The 16,010-nt window shown below is 35.2% G+C and overlaps 2 protein-coding genes across 3 annotated transcripts; both read left to right on the forward strand.

Moving 5' to 3' along the window:
• Positions 1-9,066: 9,066 nt before the first annotated feature.
• LOC107467460 (protein DETOXIFICATION 12) lies at positions 9,067-11,925 on the forward strand. Of its 2 annotated transcripts, XM_016086565.3 has the most exons (7): positions 9,067-9,432; positions 9,769-10,313; positions 10,404-10,490; positions 10,563-10,619; positions 10,721-10,959; positions 11,180-11,385; positions 11,631-11,925. In XM_016086565.3, exons 1-7 carry the CDS (start codon positions 9,169-9,171, stop codon positions 11,691-11,693), a joined length of 1,461 nt encoding a protein of 486 aa, XP_015942051.1. In that variant the 5' UTR covers positions 9,067-9,168; the 3' UTR covers positions 11,694-11,925. The 2 variants fall into 2 exon arrangements, with proteins under 2 accessions (XP_015942051.1, XP_020986998.1); XM_021131339.2 differs by lacking the exon at positions 10,404-10,490.
• A 111-nt stretch (positions 11,926-12,036) lies between these two features.
• Positions 12,037-15,382, forward strand: LOC107467461 (protein DETOXIFICATION 12). Its single transcript, XM_016086566.3, has 7 exons — positions 12,037-12,897; positions 13,307-13,851; positions 13,937-14,023; positions 14,156-14,212; positions 14,302-14,540; positions 14,629-14,834; positions 15,079-15,382. The coding sequence occupies exons 1-7, from the start codon at positions 12,661-12,663 to the stop codon at positions 15,139-15,141; spliced, it is 1,434 nt and encodes a 477-aa protein (XP_015942052.1). The 5' UTR covers positions 12,037-12,660; the 3' UTR covers positions 15,142-15,382.
• Positions 15,383-16,010: the final 628 nt, after the last annotated feature.

Genomic DNA, 16,010 nt, shown 5'->3' on the forward strand with positions numbered 1-16,010 from the left:
AACCTAATAAAATTCGTCATTTTCCTCTGTTCGCGTTTTTCTTCTCTGCTCGCATTCTTCATTATTGATCTGCATTAAATTCAACGTAATAAGTTCCGTCATTCTTCTTCGTTTTCTTCTTCGATCTACACTTCTGAATGGAAACAATGAATGATTCAACTTCAGATCAGTTGAATGTGGTTATTACATTGAGACAGCTAGGGAATGATTGCTGCATGCTATCACAATAATCTTAAACATTGAACAAAGTAAAAGGAGGCCACCGAACCGAACAACATTCATTTGGTGAATCGAAATCACAAAGGCCACCGAACCGAATAATGTACATGTGGTGAATAAATGGTAATCAACTTTCAATCAACAAGAATAGTATTTTGTATTCAATTTTGTATTCAGTTGTAGACACTTCTATGGGAGAAATCACAATTGCAAAAGGACGACAATTCAAGTTTGGCATTTGAAAAATGATGAAAAAGACATTATGGAACTTGATGGGCATGGACAAATTAAAGTTGAGATAATGACGCAAATTCATTGATACGATTTCTGGATGTAATGGCCCGTAGAGCTACGCTGTAAATTAAAAAGGTCTTTGGTGCTGAAAATGTAGGACGTGTGATAAATTTAGAAAAATTGGTTGAAACTTTAGAGAAAAAGCTATGGATATGAAGAAATCAAAATTCAGTTGGCAGCTCTGTATAAATTTTTGTAATCAAAATACGGTGATAAAGTGCCTATTTTATCTAGTGATATATCGACATTTAATTAGTATATTTAATAAGTAATAGTTAAAATTTTAAATATATTTATTCTAGAAGAAATTATAATTTATTTTATTTATGTTAAAATTTTTCTTATTTCTTATGATATATAAGTTTAGGCTTGTATAATTAATAATTTTGTGATGCAAGATTTTAATTGGGCCGAATATAAAAGAAAAATGTTGCAAGTCCAAGTGTGAATTGTTGTTTAGCATTGGTTCAAAAATAATCAATGAAGTGTGGCTGAATTACTAAATTTTGTTTGGGCCAGATTATATTAATATTATCATTAGCCCAACTCAAATCTTGGTTGGATACACCAATGCTTGATCCGAAACCAAGTTAGAAGGAAAGCAAATGTTTTTATTGCCTTATGCCTTCAACGGATCTCAACTTTTACCATGTGATGGATTCCAAATTCATTCAATTATCATTAATTGCATGGGAACGATGAGAGAGAAAAAGGCATTTGATTTGATTGCAACACTTAATGCTACACGCTACTCAACAAAGGGAGAATCACTTCATTTAATTTCATTCTCTTTCCTAATTCAATGCTTTTCAAATTTCTGTCTTCTCTCTCATTTCTTTCCTTCATTTTTTTCGGTCATTACACAATAGCTATGGAAGAAAAATTAAGCTACCGAAAAGAAGGAAAAGCACGCCAAAAGACCATCACAATGATGGCAAGAAAACATAAAAAATGTAGTGACTAAGATTTTCATTACTTATGGTAAGATATGGTGATGAGATCTTGGCTTCTTCATACCAAAAATTGTTGAAGGAGATTCGTCTAACAAGGAGAAGATCACTGGAGGGATGGCTTGTCTCTGATTCTGCTCAACCACCACAGGAAGTAACTAGGGTGGCTACGTGATGGAAGAGGCAGAGATTAGAGCAGATGAAGCTATCCTCATCATGAAGCATCAAGGGGCAGAAATTTATCTTGGAGAGTAAGCCAAGGATGAAGCGCTCGGATTGATGAAGATTGATGACCAAGGAAGGACTAGAGGTAATTGCATGTTGTGTTTTGCATGAGTTATCTCTTCTCTCTCTCTGGCCGAACCGGTTTTGTTTTCGAAGAAGAAGAAGTTTAGCTTGGTTTGTTTGGTTTCAACCGTGAAGGCTTCTCTCTATAAGTAAGAGTGAATAGTCAGGGTTTGAAGCAAGGAGAAAGTGTGAGAGTGCAAGGCACAGAGTTCTCAGAGCTACCTGAGCTAACAGATTTTCTTCTCCTTCAATGTATTTTGTTTTATAATTTTTTTGTTTAATTTTGTCATGCCTTGAGTCTCATGGAAAAAGGCAAACAGTGAGGTTTGTAAGAAAAAACCATAGAGCGAAAAAAGGTAGAGAGTGCAAAATTAAAAGAAAAAGTCATAGATGTCCTTAGAGTTCCTTTGTACATCTGTGTTGTGTTTCATGATTCTGTGAGAATCCCCTTGTAAGTTGGGTTAGCTCTTTACAGTTTGTAATCAAGAAGATTATAGTGAAATTCCATCATTATTGTGATGGAGACTGGATGTAGGCTGCACTGCACTTAGCAGCTGAACCAGGATATATCTGGGTGTTATTTTTCTTCTCTTCTACTCTAGTTTCTGTTTCTGCTGTCCAGGAGATAAAACCACAAAATATTGCGTGCCAAGTGACGAGACAAAAAGAAAAGTCTCGTGGCTAGGGACGAGACAAAAATCACTAGAAGTTGTTTAAAAGACAAGCAAGTATTACTAAGTAAAAAGGGGCTAAGATTCAACCCCCCTTCTCTTAGCCACTGAAACCATCAGAATCCTTATTAGTATTTTTTTATGAAAAATCTTAGATATTATATATTAAAAAAGTTTAATTTTTGTTATTAATGTTATATATAAAAATATAATTTTAATTTAATAAAATTGTTCAATTAGAGCAAATTAGCACAAATTAGCCATGGATTGTATGTAAAACACAGAGTGAGTTAGACACAAAAATAGTGTGATTAAATAACCCAACGTTAGCTACGGATGAAGTGTTGTAGAATTATACTTTTTCGATTTGATTATTCTTATTTAGTCACAGCATCATGCGTGGACAATGATATACAAATTGTGGCTCTTTGAAGGTCTCCATAATGTTTAAAACTGTGGCTAATAACACTAAAATTATGACAAATTGAAAATGCAACCCCTCGATTAGCCATAAATATTCTTTCGTGGCCAATGTATGGTTGTTACCGTTATTTTAGAGTTTAGCCACGATTTTTTGTGTGGCTAAACTTCTTATTTTTTGTAGTGTATATATATATATTTTATATGCATTTAATCTATATTTTTAATATTATATATGAAATAGTAATATATAATTATATAAATTATAATTTATTGATATAGAATTATAGATTATATTCTTATTATTTGAGCCATCTCATGAACTTTCAATGAGTCGAGCTTAAACTTAGAAAATAGACTCAATTGTTAACAAGTTGAGTCGTGAGCCAAACTCAATTTTTATAAGCCAAACTTGAGTTTGGTCTAACTCAACTCAGCTCACTTCCAGCCCTAGTCATAGTACTCCAAATCAACCAATCATCGTCTATTTCAGCGTGTGCATGACCAATTAATTTGAGATGGTAAGTTTTATTTAAATGAAAAAAAGGGATGTCAATATACTGGTTGTTTTTGTGAGAAATTAGGAGTTATTAAAGGGAAGGATGTGGTTACAGAATTATTGGCTCCTCACGTGCCTGATGGTCATGTTAATGAGGCATGCATGGATGATGAAGAGGGCTGGCAACAAGTGCTGCGTAAGGGAAAATTCACAATGGGCCAGTCATCAGGTTTGAAGGACCAAGATGGAAAGCAGCACAAGTTTGGTTCAAGAAGGGTTCCAAGGCCCAATTTGCATGGTGATGGAGGCAAATCAATTGGCATTAGGATGGGAAAGCGAGAAAAACATGAAATTGCGCCATCTCCATCGCGCAGAACTCCTGCCACGTCGTGGAATTTCTCTACGGAAGCGTCCTCGGCCTTCCTCCTTGCAGAACTCGCCAGTTGATAAAAATGGTGGCACAACGGAGAAAATCTTAGTAGATGGAAGCATAGCAGGTGCAGTGTCAGGGGGTCCGAAGGTGGCAATTATTGAGGATCAGAGTGTGCCAGTACCGCAGGACAAACCACCTATTGAGGTTGGTGATTCTGTTTAGAGTTTATGTTCTTATTTATTCTGTCCCTATTATTTATAGATAGTTTAAATATGATTGTTTGGAATATTAGGGGTGCTTCTAATAAGTTAGCCCGGGTGCATTGTAAGGAACTTGTTAGGAAATTTAGACCTGTTTTCTTTATTGTGGTTGAAACTCACTCTCCTTTTCAGCATTTAAAATTATTTTGGGAAAGGTTGGGGTATCACTGTGTTGGTATAGTAGAAGCAGAGGGGCATAAGGGAGGTATTTGGTTTCTATCCTCTATGAAGGGTGTTTGTTGTAAGTTCATTGATGCTTTTGATCAGGATGTTACTGTTGAGGTTCACTTTGATAATTTAATTTAGAGGTGTAGTGGTATTTATGGAAGTCCTCAATTTAAAAAAAGGGTTCTCCTTTGGGATTATCTTGTTGCACAATCCATGGTTTTTCAAGGACCTTGGATTGTTCTTGGTGATTTTAATGAAGTCAAATTTTCTCATGAATCTAAGGGCTGTCAATTTTCTCATCAAAGAGCAGACATGTTTGCTACTTCATTAGGGGATAGTGGTTTGTTTGATCTGAAAACTATTGGGAGGAGGTTTTCTTGGTACAGAAGGGTGAAAAATTATGTTGACGTAGCAAAAAAGCTTGATCGAGAATGTATAAATAGTAGTTGGTTATCTAACTTTCCAGAGGCTTATGCAGAAGTTTTAAATAGGCTTCAGTCTGATCATTGCCCTATTCTGGTGCCTTGTAAAGGTCGTCCTCAGCCTAAAGGGAATTGACCTTTCCGATTTGTTACTGCTTGGGCTACTCATCCTGGGTATAGAGATATTGTGAACCAGTCATGGTGGTCTGGTAATAGAGGGATTCATGGCAAGCTTTCGGAAGTACAGAAGAATTCACTAGAGTTTAACTCGAAGGTATTTGGTAACATTTTTGTTAAGAAATGTGAATTAGAGCAGCAGATTAATTATTTACAAAAGCGTTTGGAAGTGGTGGATAGTATTTATTTGCGTCAGAAAGAGCAATAGTTGCTTGATGATTATAATAATACTCTAGTGCAAGAAGAGCTCCTATGGTTCCAAAAGTCCAGAGAGCAGTGGGTTAGGTTCGGGGATAGGAATACAAGATTTTTTCATATTCAAACTCTTGCGCGAAGGAAGCATAATAAGATTCATGGCCTTTTTCTCAAGGATGGAGTGTGGGAAATTGATCCAGAGGTTCTGAGTCAAGAAGCAGAGTCTTTCTATAAAAGCTTATTCTGTCATTTGGATGATGTTGATTTGGGTTGCCTTGGTGATGTGCTTCTTCCTTCTCTGAATGAAGAAGCTTGCAATAATCTTACGGCACCAATTACTATGGAGGAAGTCAGAACAGCTGTTTTTCACATGAACTCTTTTAAAGCTCCGGGTCCTGATGGATTTCAAGCTTTCTTCTTCAAAGAATATTGGGAGATCATTGATCTTGATGTTTGGAAGATGGTTAAGCAGGCATTCTCCGGTGTTACTCTTGATCCGAGAATGTTGAAGACTTTACTGGTTCTCATTCCAAAGGTTGAATCACCAGTATCTATGAAAGATTTCAGGCCGATTAGTCTCTGCAATGTAGTTTACAAGATCATCACGAAGGTCCTTGTTAATAGGCTTCGTCCTCATCTTTCGGAGATTGTTGGTCCGCTTCAAGGAGGATTTATTCCGGGACAAGGAACTCCTGAAAACATCATTATTGCTCAATAAGTCCTCCACTTTATGAAGAAGACTAAATCAAAGAAAGGCACACTGGCCTTTAAGATTGATCTGGAGAAAGCTTATGACAGAGTTAACTGGAGGTTTTTAGCTCATACCCTTAAGAGCTTTGGTTTTCCTATTCTTACACTTAATTTGATTATGAATTATGTCACTGCTTCTTCTTTATCTATTCTTTGGAATGTGAGTCGTCTGAATAGCTTTACTCCTAGCCGAGGTCTTAGACAAGGAGACCCTATGTCACCCTATCTTTTTGTGTTGTGTATGGAGCGATTGGCATGCTTTATTAGTCATCAGGTTGATTTGGGCTTGTGGGAGCCGGTTGCTATTTCTAGAGGGGGACCAAGAATATCCCACTTAATGTTTGCGGATGACTTGCTTCTATTCTGTAAAGCTACAAAGAGACAAGTGCAAAATGTGATATTGGTTTAGAGACTTTTTGCAAAGCATCTGGGATGAAGATTAATGTAGAGAAGTCTAAAGTGCTTTGCTCCAAGAATGTCTCTGCAACAAGGAAAGAGGTTTTCACTGGGGTATCCTCTATCAGATTTGTCCAGGACTTGGGCAAGTATCTTGGAGTTACCCTTAGCCATTCTAGGGTGACTCGTTCAGCTTTCAATGGTGTCTTGGATAAGATTTGGAGTAGGCTAGCAAGTTGGAAAGGGAGTTTACTCAATCGGGCTGATAGACTCTGCTTGGTTAATTCTATTGCCGCCGCTATTTCCACGTACCAGATGCAGGTCTCTATTTTTCCCAAAGGAATCATTAGTAAATTGGAGTCTATGATGAGGAATTTTCTTTGGAAAGGACAAGTTGATGGAAGATGATTGAATCTTGTTAGTTGGAAAGTACTGGTTACACCAAAAAAATATGGAGGTTTGGGGATTAGAGATCCTTATTGTGTAAATATTGCTCTTCTTGGAAAGCTAGTTTGGACTTTTTTCCAGCAGCCAAACAAGCTATGGGTCTAATTGTTGGATGCCAAGTACTGATCATCTCTATATGACTGTTTTAGTTATTCTAAGAACAAGGACTCTCCCATTTGGAGGTGTCTTTGCAAGGCTTGGGAAGTGTTGAAGGATGGGTTTGCTTGGTGTATTGGAGATTTGAACCAGATTTTTAGTTTTCTAATTGGAGAAGAGAAGGATGGTTATCTAATGAGATGGATTATGTTCACATTTCTGATTCAAATCTCTGGATACAGGATATTTGGTCGGTTGGTAGGTGGCATTTGGATACTCTTTATTCTTCTTTATCTCAAAATCTGAAAGGTAATATTCTCTCTTACAATCCAGATGAACAAGCAGGTCCGGAAGTGGGTTGGTATTGGAGTGGGTCTGCTGCCAAAGTCTATAACTCACGCAATGGTTACTTGTGGTTGTGTAAGCAGCTGTTTGGTTAGGAGGAGCGGGAGAATTGTCTTTGGCTTTGGCGTCAGCTTGTTCCGAAAAAACATAAGTTTTTGGCTTGGTTGTGTCTTAAGGAGGCTCTTCCTACTGCAAGTTTTCGCTTTAGAAGAGGGATGTCGTCATCGGATAGGTGTCCAAAATGTCTTTCTAGCCAGGAATCGGTTTTACATTGTATTCGGGATTGTCCAAAAGCTCAGCTTGTTTGGCATAGGTTGGATATTTCTTGTCATCCTTTGGATTTGAAGAATTGGTTCTTGTATCATAGCAGAGAGCATCCGTTCAAGTTCTTTTCGGGACTTTGGTGGATATGGCGAGTAAGGAATAATGACATATTTAATCCCCATGAAACTTGGCCTCCGGAAAAAGTGATTTGTCTGGCATTAACTTCAAAAAAGAAGCTTAGGAATATTTTTGAATTACAACGTATGTCCCCTTTCCCTCTACTCTAAATGGTTTTTGGAATCCCCCATCCATTGGTACTTTTAAGATTAATTGTGATGCTAGTTATTTTGGTTCGGGTGATAGTGTTGGTTTTACTTGTGTTATTAGAGATTGTAATGGGAGCTGGCAAATGGGGTGTTTGGGAATGATTGAGAGTAATAGTATTCTTCAAAGAGAATTGTTTGCTATTTGGAGAGGATATCTCTTAGCTTGGGATGTGGGTAAACGAGATGTTATTTATGAGACGGATTGTGTGGAAGCATTTAATCTTGTTACTCAAGATGGTTTTGGGCTTATTGATCCATTGGTGTTCAAAATAAGAGATATCATGCATTGGAATTGGCGTGTTGACTTTCGTTTGATTATGAGAGATGCAAACACGGTGGCAGATACTATGACAAAGATGGCGATGAAGTTACAACTTTCGCATGTGGAGCTTCTTTCACCTTGTGAGGAGTTTAAGAATAGTCTTAAACGAGACTACCCCTCTATTTAAGCAGTTCTTTATTTTGTTTGTTTTATTTTTTTGTTTAATTTATTTCAGTCACAAAAAAAACTCTAAAACATAATGAGTGTTTATTGGTTAACGTTTTGCTTTAAATGTCCAAGGCCAATCGATGAATGGTTTTTTCACCAAGAAAAGCTATAATAAAGAGTAAAAATTATTTTTTCTAATAAAAACTATCATGTAGAATATACATTTTTTCATAAATATAATAAAAGTTTTCATTCTTCCTCCAACTCTATTTTTTATCAAAAAAAAAAAATTATTCGTGACTAAAGTGTTTCTTTTTATTTCTTTGGACTTTAAAATCTAAAAGAAAATGCATACTAATATTCCAAATTAATTTTCTAAAAATTTGTAGTTGGATAATTTAATTCTTAAAAATCTTAATCACCAAATTATTTTGTAATTATTTATTTTGTTAGATATGTCAATTCTTGTGTTAAATTTTGGTAAAAGATTAAACAAATTAGTTGTTATCGTTATTTAATAAAGATATAATAGTATCTAAATTTTTTTAAAACTTTTTATCCATTTATATAAATGAACAATCTCATGTGAAAATTGATCTATATGTAATGTACAAACTTTTTTATGAAAATTCAAATTAGTACCAGAAATAGGATTGAATTTTATGTTTTAGTTATTTTAAGTCAACTTTCTTAGTCAACTGATATCAAAAGTTTTAAGTCAATATTCTTAGTCAACTGATATCAAAATATTACATGATTAATAAAAATTATGATTTTTAATTAATATTTAATTAATACAAATATTTTCATATTAAATTTTAAATTTTAAATTATAATAACATAAAAATAAATATTATTATAAAATAAATAGAAAAAGTATGAGAAGCCAATAAAATACTTGTACAATGTGTACAATGAAAATTTATAGAGTATTAGAAATATAATTATTGATAGAAAAAAAAAAGTTGATTTAGCATTTTTTGTTAAAAGAATAACATGTACACCACTAAATATATATGTATGGCCATTATTGATATGGTGATTAATATCCAGACATTATTTCCAACGACTTACTTGCAGAGTAGGTGACAGATTAAAGAAGACAAATTAAATTTTACCACATAAAAGAAAGAAAGAAAGAAAGAAAGAGGGAATCAAACTTGTGTGTGTTGTTCTATATGACTATGAACATGGAGGAGCCCCTACTGGCACCTAGAGAGAAAGAACTAGAGAGAAAAAGAAGAAGAGGAGTAACATGGAAAAGCTTAATCCAAGAACTGAAGAGTATTTGCATCATAGCAGGTCCTATGGTAGCTGTTACAGCCTTCCAGTATCTTCTACAGATTGTATCTATCATGATGGTTGGTCACCTTGGTGAGCTTTATCTCTCTGCCACCGCCTTAGCTTTCTCCCTTTCTACTGTCACTGGTTTCAGCCTTCTTGTAAGTTCTAACCTCCTCCACCATGCATTCTTCTTCCTTTTTCACCAAATCCAATTGTTTTCATTTAGCAGAAGATAGAGTTGTCATTATGAATCTGAAACTTGTTCAATCTTCATTCTTCAATGCACATAAACTATAGGGTCATATCAGTAAAGCATTAGTTTTTGTGAGGTCATGTTACATGGAATTATTATGACTTCAGTGAGGTCCATTTTGTACATGTCACTCTATATAAGAATACCAAATATGATTTGTAGTATGAATAAAGCATTGAATCTCTGCAATTAGTTGATTGATCTGTTTAACAACTATGAACTATCCCTTACATATGAACAGTTAGGGATGGCTAGTGGTCTGGAAACTACTTGTGGACAGGCTTATGGAGCTCAGCAATACCAAAGAATTGGAAAGCAGACATACACTGCCATCTTCTGTCTAATATTGGTGTCTGTTCCTCTGTCTTTCATTTGGATCAACATTGAACAGATACTAGTGTTCCTTGGTCAGGACCCTATGATTGCTCATGAAGCAGCAAAGTTCATGCTTTGGCTTGTTCCAGCACTTTTGGCATACTCAATTCTGCAGCCATTAGTTCGATACTTCCAAATGCAAAGCTTGCTTCTTCCTATGCTAATAACCTCTTGTGTAGTCTTTTGTGTCCACATACTTCTTTGTTGGGCATTGGTGTTCAAGACTCAACTCAAGAATGTTGGTGGTGCTTTATCATTTAGCATCTCAATCTGGTTGAATGTCATCATTCTTGGATTATACATGAGATACTCTTCAGCATGTGCCAAAACACGGGCTCCACTCTCCATGGACATATTCCAAGGAACTCGCGAGTTCTTTCGATTTGCAGTCCCTTCTGCAGTAATGATTTGGTGATATATATATATACACATCTCTCTTCAACTATAAATAGTTTCTTTTTTTCCAAAAGATTTCTGTAATAATTCAGTGTGTTCATGTAGTCTTGAATGGTGGTCATTTGAGCTGATAATCTTGCTATCTGGGCTGTTACCAAATCCACAACTTGAAACTTCAGTACTATCAGTTTGGTATGTTAGTTACTCTTGTTTGATCTTTTTGTTGTGATTGCACTAATATTCTGTGACTTTCTTTCTGTGCAGTCTTAATACCATTTCAACTGTGTATTGTATCCCTTTTGGAATTGGTGCTGCAGCAAGGTTCAGATCATAATTCACAAAAGCATTCATTCTACAAAATCCAAATGCATGTGTCAATGGAATCATGATTATTAATTCCGTGTGTATGGTGATGATGACAGCACAAGGATTTCAAATGAACTAGGAGCTGGGAATCCAGAGGCTGCCCGGATTGTGGTGATGGCAGCAATGAGTCTTGCAATGATGGAGACAAGTGTAGTAAGTGCAACTCTCTTCAGCTGCCGCCACATCTTTGGATATGTTTTCAGCAGTGAGAAGGAAGTTGTTGATTATGTAACTGTCATGGCTCCTTTGGTCTGTCTCTCAGTCATATTTGACAGCATGCAAGGTTTTCTTTCAGGTGATTTAATTAATAAATTATACTGTGCTGTCTCTTAAAAGAATATATGTATGAGACAAGGTTTATTTGAAGTTGATAGCTGAGAGCGACGTTAGATAATTTGGTTGATTTGACTAAATTTTCATATAATAACTCTCAACTATCAACTTCACGTGAAGTCGACTGTATCTGAGTTTTTACCATGAGACATGATTCCTCATGATTTGTGTTTGGTTAATAGGGGTTGCTAGAGGTTGTGGATGGCAGCACTTAGGTGTTTATGTGAATCTTGGAGCATTCTACCTCTGTGGGATTCCAGCTGCGGCCACATTGGCATTTTGGGTGAAACTGAGAGGAATAGGACTTTGGGTTGGTATACAAACTGGATCTTTCCTTCAAGTTTCTCTACTTGCTATCATAACAAGTTGCATCAATTGGGAACAACAAGTATGTCCTCTACCCTCTTTAATTTATCTGTCTTGATAATGCATCAGTTGCATCATTTGATTTGCGTGAAAATTCAGATGCAGTTGACTTTATGTAAATTTGATACCTAAGAGCTATTAGATAAAAATTTAGTCAAATCAGTCAAATTATTTAACGATTCTCAGTTATTAACTTCATGTGAAGTTGACTGCACCTGAATTTCTATCTTAATTCCCTTATAAAATTGTGTGGTCTTGATAATGCAGGCAATCAAAGCAAGAACGAGAATATTTGAGGGTCAATTTTCAGCAGACACTACATTGGTATGAGAAGCTGGTCATTTGTTGAATTTTGATGATGATTCATGAGTGTTAAGCCTTAAGAACATTTGACCAAGGAACATGTGTTCATTTGAGAGGGTTAATTGAGCATGCAACCTGACACAATGACACGTCATATTATGGACGCCACGTGTCATCAAACAATCCCAAGGCCTTGTAACCGTTACCCCTCCAGAACTTGAAATCATATACAATAATATGCAGCTCTTCTTCAAATATATATAGTTGTTTAAAATCACAAATTACAAAACTATCCATAAACCTTGTCTCTATCAAACATATATAATCACGACTAAATAATAAAATTTTATAAATCTTGGTTTTAACTTTCAAACCATAATTTATAAATAAAATGAAAAAATTGTCCCAAATATGATTTAAGTGTTTTTGTAAATTTGAATGAATCTAACTCCGAAACGAAACATAAAGACAGGCCAGTCACGAAGTCATGGAGAAATGATTTAATTTGACAAAGAATATATAAGTTTTTGTAAAAGAAATTAACAAGAGAGAAGTAAGGAGAAAACAACTGGCAGCCGTTAGCTGAAATATTATAACTAGGACTAGTAAAATAAAATAAATATCTATGACTACGGCTAATAAATACGAATATCCAATATATAATATACAGTTATTAAAAGTAGGGTAAGAATCTGCAGAGGGAGTTGCAAGTAATTAATTGCACATTAGTGTATATATATATATATATATTGTCTTGCGGCAGAGTCACGGTAGCTCAAAGTCATAGATTACTCTATAATTAAATCTGTATAATCTATAATCTCTCCATATTCATCTAAAAATCGCTGATTCGAATTTCATTTTTAAGTTTGAAAAAAAAAAACTGCATATCATATATATATATATATAGTATGATGTATGAAGTTGATAGAAAGGCAGAAGAGAGAAGTGGGAAATTAAAGTGAGAGAGAGTAACATCATATATGATATCATAATGGAAGAGAGTCTTCTAGCGGCAAAGGAAAGATCATCATCATGGACATGGAAGAAAGGTTACAAAGAAGAAATGAAGAGGATATGTGAGATAGCAGGGCCCATGGTGGTAGTGATAGCTTCTCAGTATCTGTTGCAGGTGGTTTCAACCATGATGGTTGGTCACCTTGGCGAGCTTGCTCTCTCAAGCTCTTCTTTGGCCATATCCCTCTCTGGTGTCACCGGTTTCAGCCTCCTTGTAAGCTTCTACTTTTCTTTTCTTTAATCTAACATCTCATGTACTACATTCATTTGTTCTGATTTAACATCTAATGTCTTCTTCATATGAGTAGTCCTTTTAAGAGAAAAGGGAAAAATTCTGCAAATTTATTTATTTTATTACACTATTGTTTTGTTATTATTAGGCGGGGCCTTTAGTGTTTGAACTCTTCTAACTGTTTTTGGTTGATTCTCATTCATTGTGGACATTAATCCACGCAATTCCCATATTGGTAATATGCAATTTTTGGACGTAAGAAACATGAATATATGATAGTTCTTCAGAATATCTTTTTAAATTCTATATAAGAAAAGTAAAATCCACTTGCCAGATATATCTTAGTAGTAAGAATAAATTACCAAAATTTTGAATTCGAGAATGGGAACAGATGGGGATGGCGAGTGGACTGGAAACTATATGTGGACAGGCTTATGGAGCAGAACAATACCAAAGAATTGGAATGCAAACATACACTGCCATCTTTTCTCTCATATTGGTGTGTGTTCCCCTCTCTATTCTTTGGATCAACATTGAACAGATACTAGTCTTCCTAGGCCAGGACCCTCTCATTGCTCATGAAGCAGCCAAGTTCATCATATGGCTTATTCCAGCCCTTTTTGCATACGCAATTCTGCAGCCGTTAGTTCGATATTTCCAAATCCAAAGCTTGCTTCTTCCCATGCTTGTAAGTTCTTGTGTCACTCTATTCCTCCATATACCTCTTTGTTGGCTCTTGGTGTTCAAGGCTGGACTCAATAGTGCTGGTGGAGCATTAGCAGTTAGCATTTCAATCTGGTGCAATGTCATTTTTCTTGGATTATTCATGAGATACTCTCCATCATGTGCAAAAACACGCGCTCCGATTTCTCTGGAGATGTTCCGAGGAATTGGGGAGTTTTTTCGCTTTGCTGTCCCTTCTGCAGTAATGATTTGGTAATATATATGATCTCTTCTTGTTCAACCTGTTATCAATTATTCAACTCAAACTGCTTACATTTGTTTATGTCTGTGAATGTAGCCTTGAATGGTGGTCATATGAGTTGCTTATCTTGCTGTCTGGGCTGTTACCAAACCCACAACTTGAGACTTCAGTTTTATCTGTTTGGTATGTTAGTTAAACCTTTTTTCTTTGTTCTTTTATCTTTGCCACAAATAGTTTATATTCATGAGTGTTTACTAGTTTCACAACTTAAAAATTGTGATTTTAATTCATTATTTTTTTTTCATTTTTCTGCAGTCTTAATACAATTTCAACTCTCTATACCATCCCTTTTGGAATTGGTGCTGCAGCAAGGTCTACATCTTAAACATATTCACTCTGCATATTTCAAATGGCAATGACATACTAATTGATCATACTTGTTTCTTCTCAAATGAATGTAGCACAAGAGTTTCAAATGAATTAGGAGCAGGGAAACCACTAGCTGCTCGTGTAGCCGTGCTGGCTGGAATGTCTCTTGCAGTAATTGAGACGAGTATAGTAAGCGCAACCCTCTTTTCGTGTCGCCACATTTATGGTTATGTTTTCAGCAACGAGGAGGAAGTTGTTGATTATGTCACTGTCATGGCTCCTCTGGTTTGTGTATCTGTTATACTAGATAGCCTACAAGGTGTTCTGACAGGTAAATTTTTTACCTTCATGTCTATCCTTAAGTAAAGCTTTTACTTTTTGCACAAGACATTGATTTTGTCCGAATTACTTTCGAATAGGGATTGCTAGAGGTTGTGGATGGCAGCACTTAGGAGTTTTTGTAAACCTAGGAGCTTTCTACCTCTGTGGGATTCCGGCTGCGGCTGCGTTGGCATTTTGGGTGAATCTGAAAGGAAAAGGACTTTGGATTGGAATACAAGTTGGTGCATTTGTTCAAACTGTTCTACTTGCTACCATTACAAGCTGCATAAATTGGGAACAACAGGTATGTTATGTAGCTTTGGAATCTAATAAGTACATTGATTTATCTTGGTGGTTGTTACTATTTAGATTTTGGTTAATACAGCTTAATGCCTTTGTTAAAAGGTGATACTTCCATTAAGACATTATCTGAATGGTTTACAATACCATCTTCACATGAAGACGTTTTCATAGAAGTAGCCACCTCTAATTCTACTTTATGCAATTTGATTCAATTGTATGGTCTGAAACTCTTAAATATGATGCAGGCAATCAAGGCAAGGAAGAGAATATTTGATGGTCAATTTTCAGAAGATAATATACTGATATGAGAAGCTAGTTATTGATGAAATGAAGATCAATTATAAATCTTCATTAGTGAGTGACTTGGAGATATTCCCTTCACTGGAATTTCGAAAAAATGTTTTCATGATAAAGAGTTGTATATGTATACACTATATTAGTTCATCACACCTCATGCATTTTTATGTAACCATGTTGAAGTGATCCCCAAATTATGGAAATGAATGGAGTCATACAAGACAAGGGCATGTGAGTGTGTGGTTTAACTCAGATCCTATGTACTTAGATGCCACAGAATCTCTCATAAAAACCAGAAGATATCAAGATAAACAATATTAAAAGATAAACAATATTAATGTTGTATTAGATAAAATAAAATAAATAAGCCAAGTTGATTGAAAATCACAAGTCCACAACTCATCAAATGATACTAAAGTATATATTTTATAATAATAAATCATAAGATGTATCTGTAATTTTTTTTTAATATACATAGATAACGGTTTAAGAAATTTGATTACTAAGAAATTTGTATATTACATGTGCCTAGTTCTCAATCTCCGAGATACATATCTTAGATAGGTAGTTGAGTTAGCCGATTTGAATTCTTCATAGCAACTACCAATCACAGAAGTTATGTTTATTAATTTTTTTCATTTTCATGGACACCTGTGATCTATTATTTTCAAATAAACAATAATTAAGTTATTTACCAATAGCACGTGACAAAAAAATAGTGTTATTTAAATGAAACAGTGATCAAGTGAAGCACTAACACCTTGATACATGCTATAGTGGAAGTCAATTAAATCTATGACTAGTGGTCCTCCAACCTTAAATTTCAGTAAAAGTCAATTTCATTACTTCTCTGGAGTATCCTCCAAGTTTAGCCTATATT

Source organism: Arachis duranensis, chromosome 9 (assembly GCF_000817695.3).
Source record: "Arachis duranensis cultivar V14167 chromosome 9, aradu.V14167.gnm2.J7QH, whole genome shotgun sequence".
NCBI lineage: Eukaryota > Viridiplantae > Streptophyta > Magnoliopsida > Fabales > Fabaceae > Arachis > Arachis duranensis.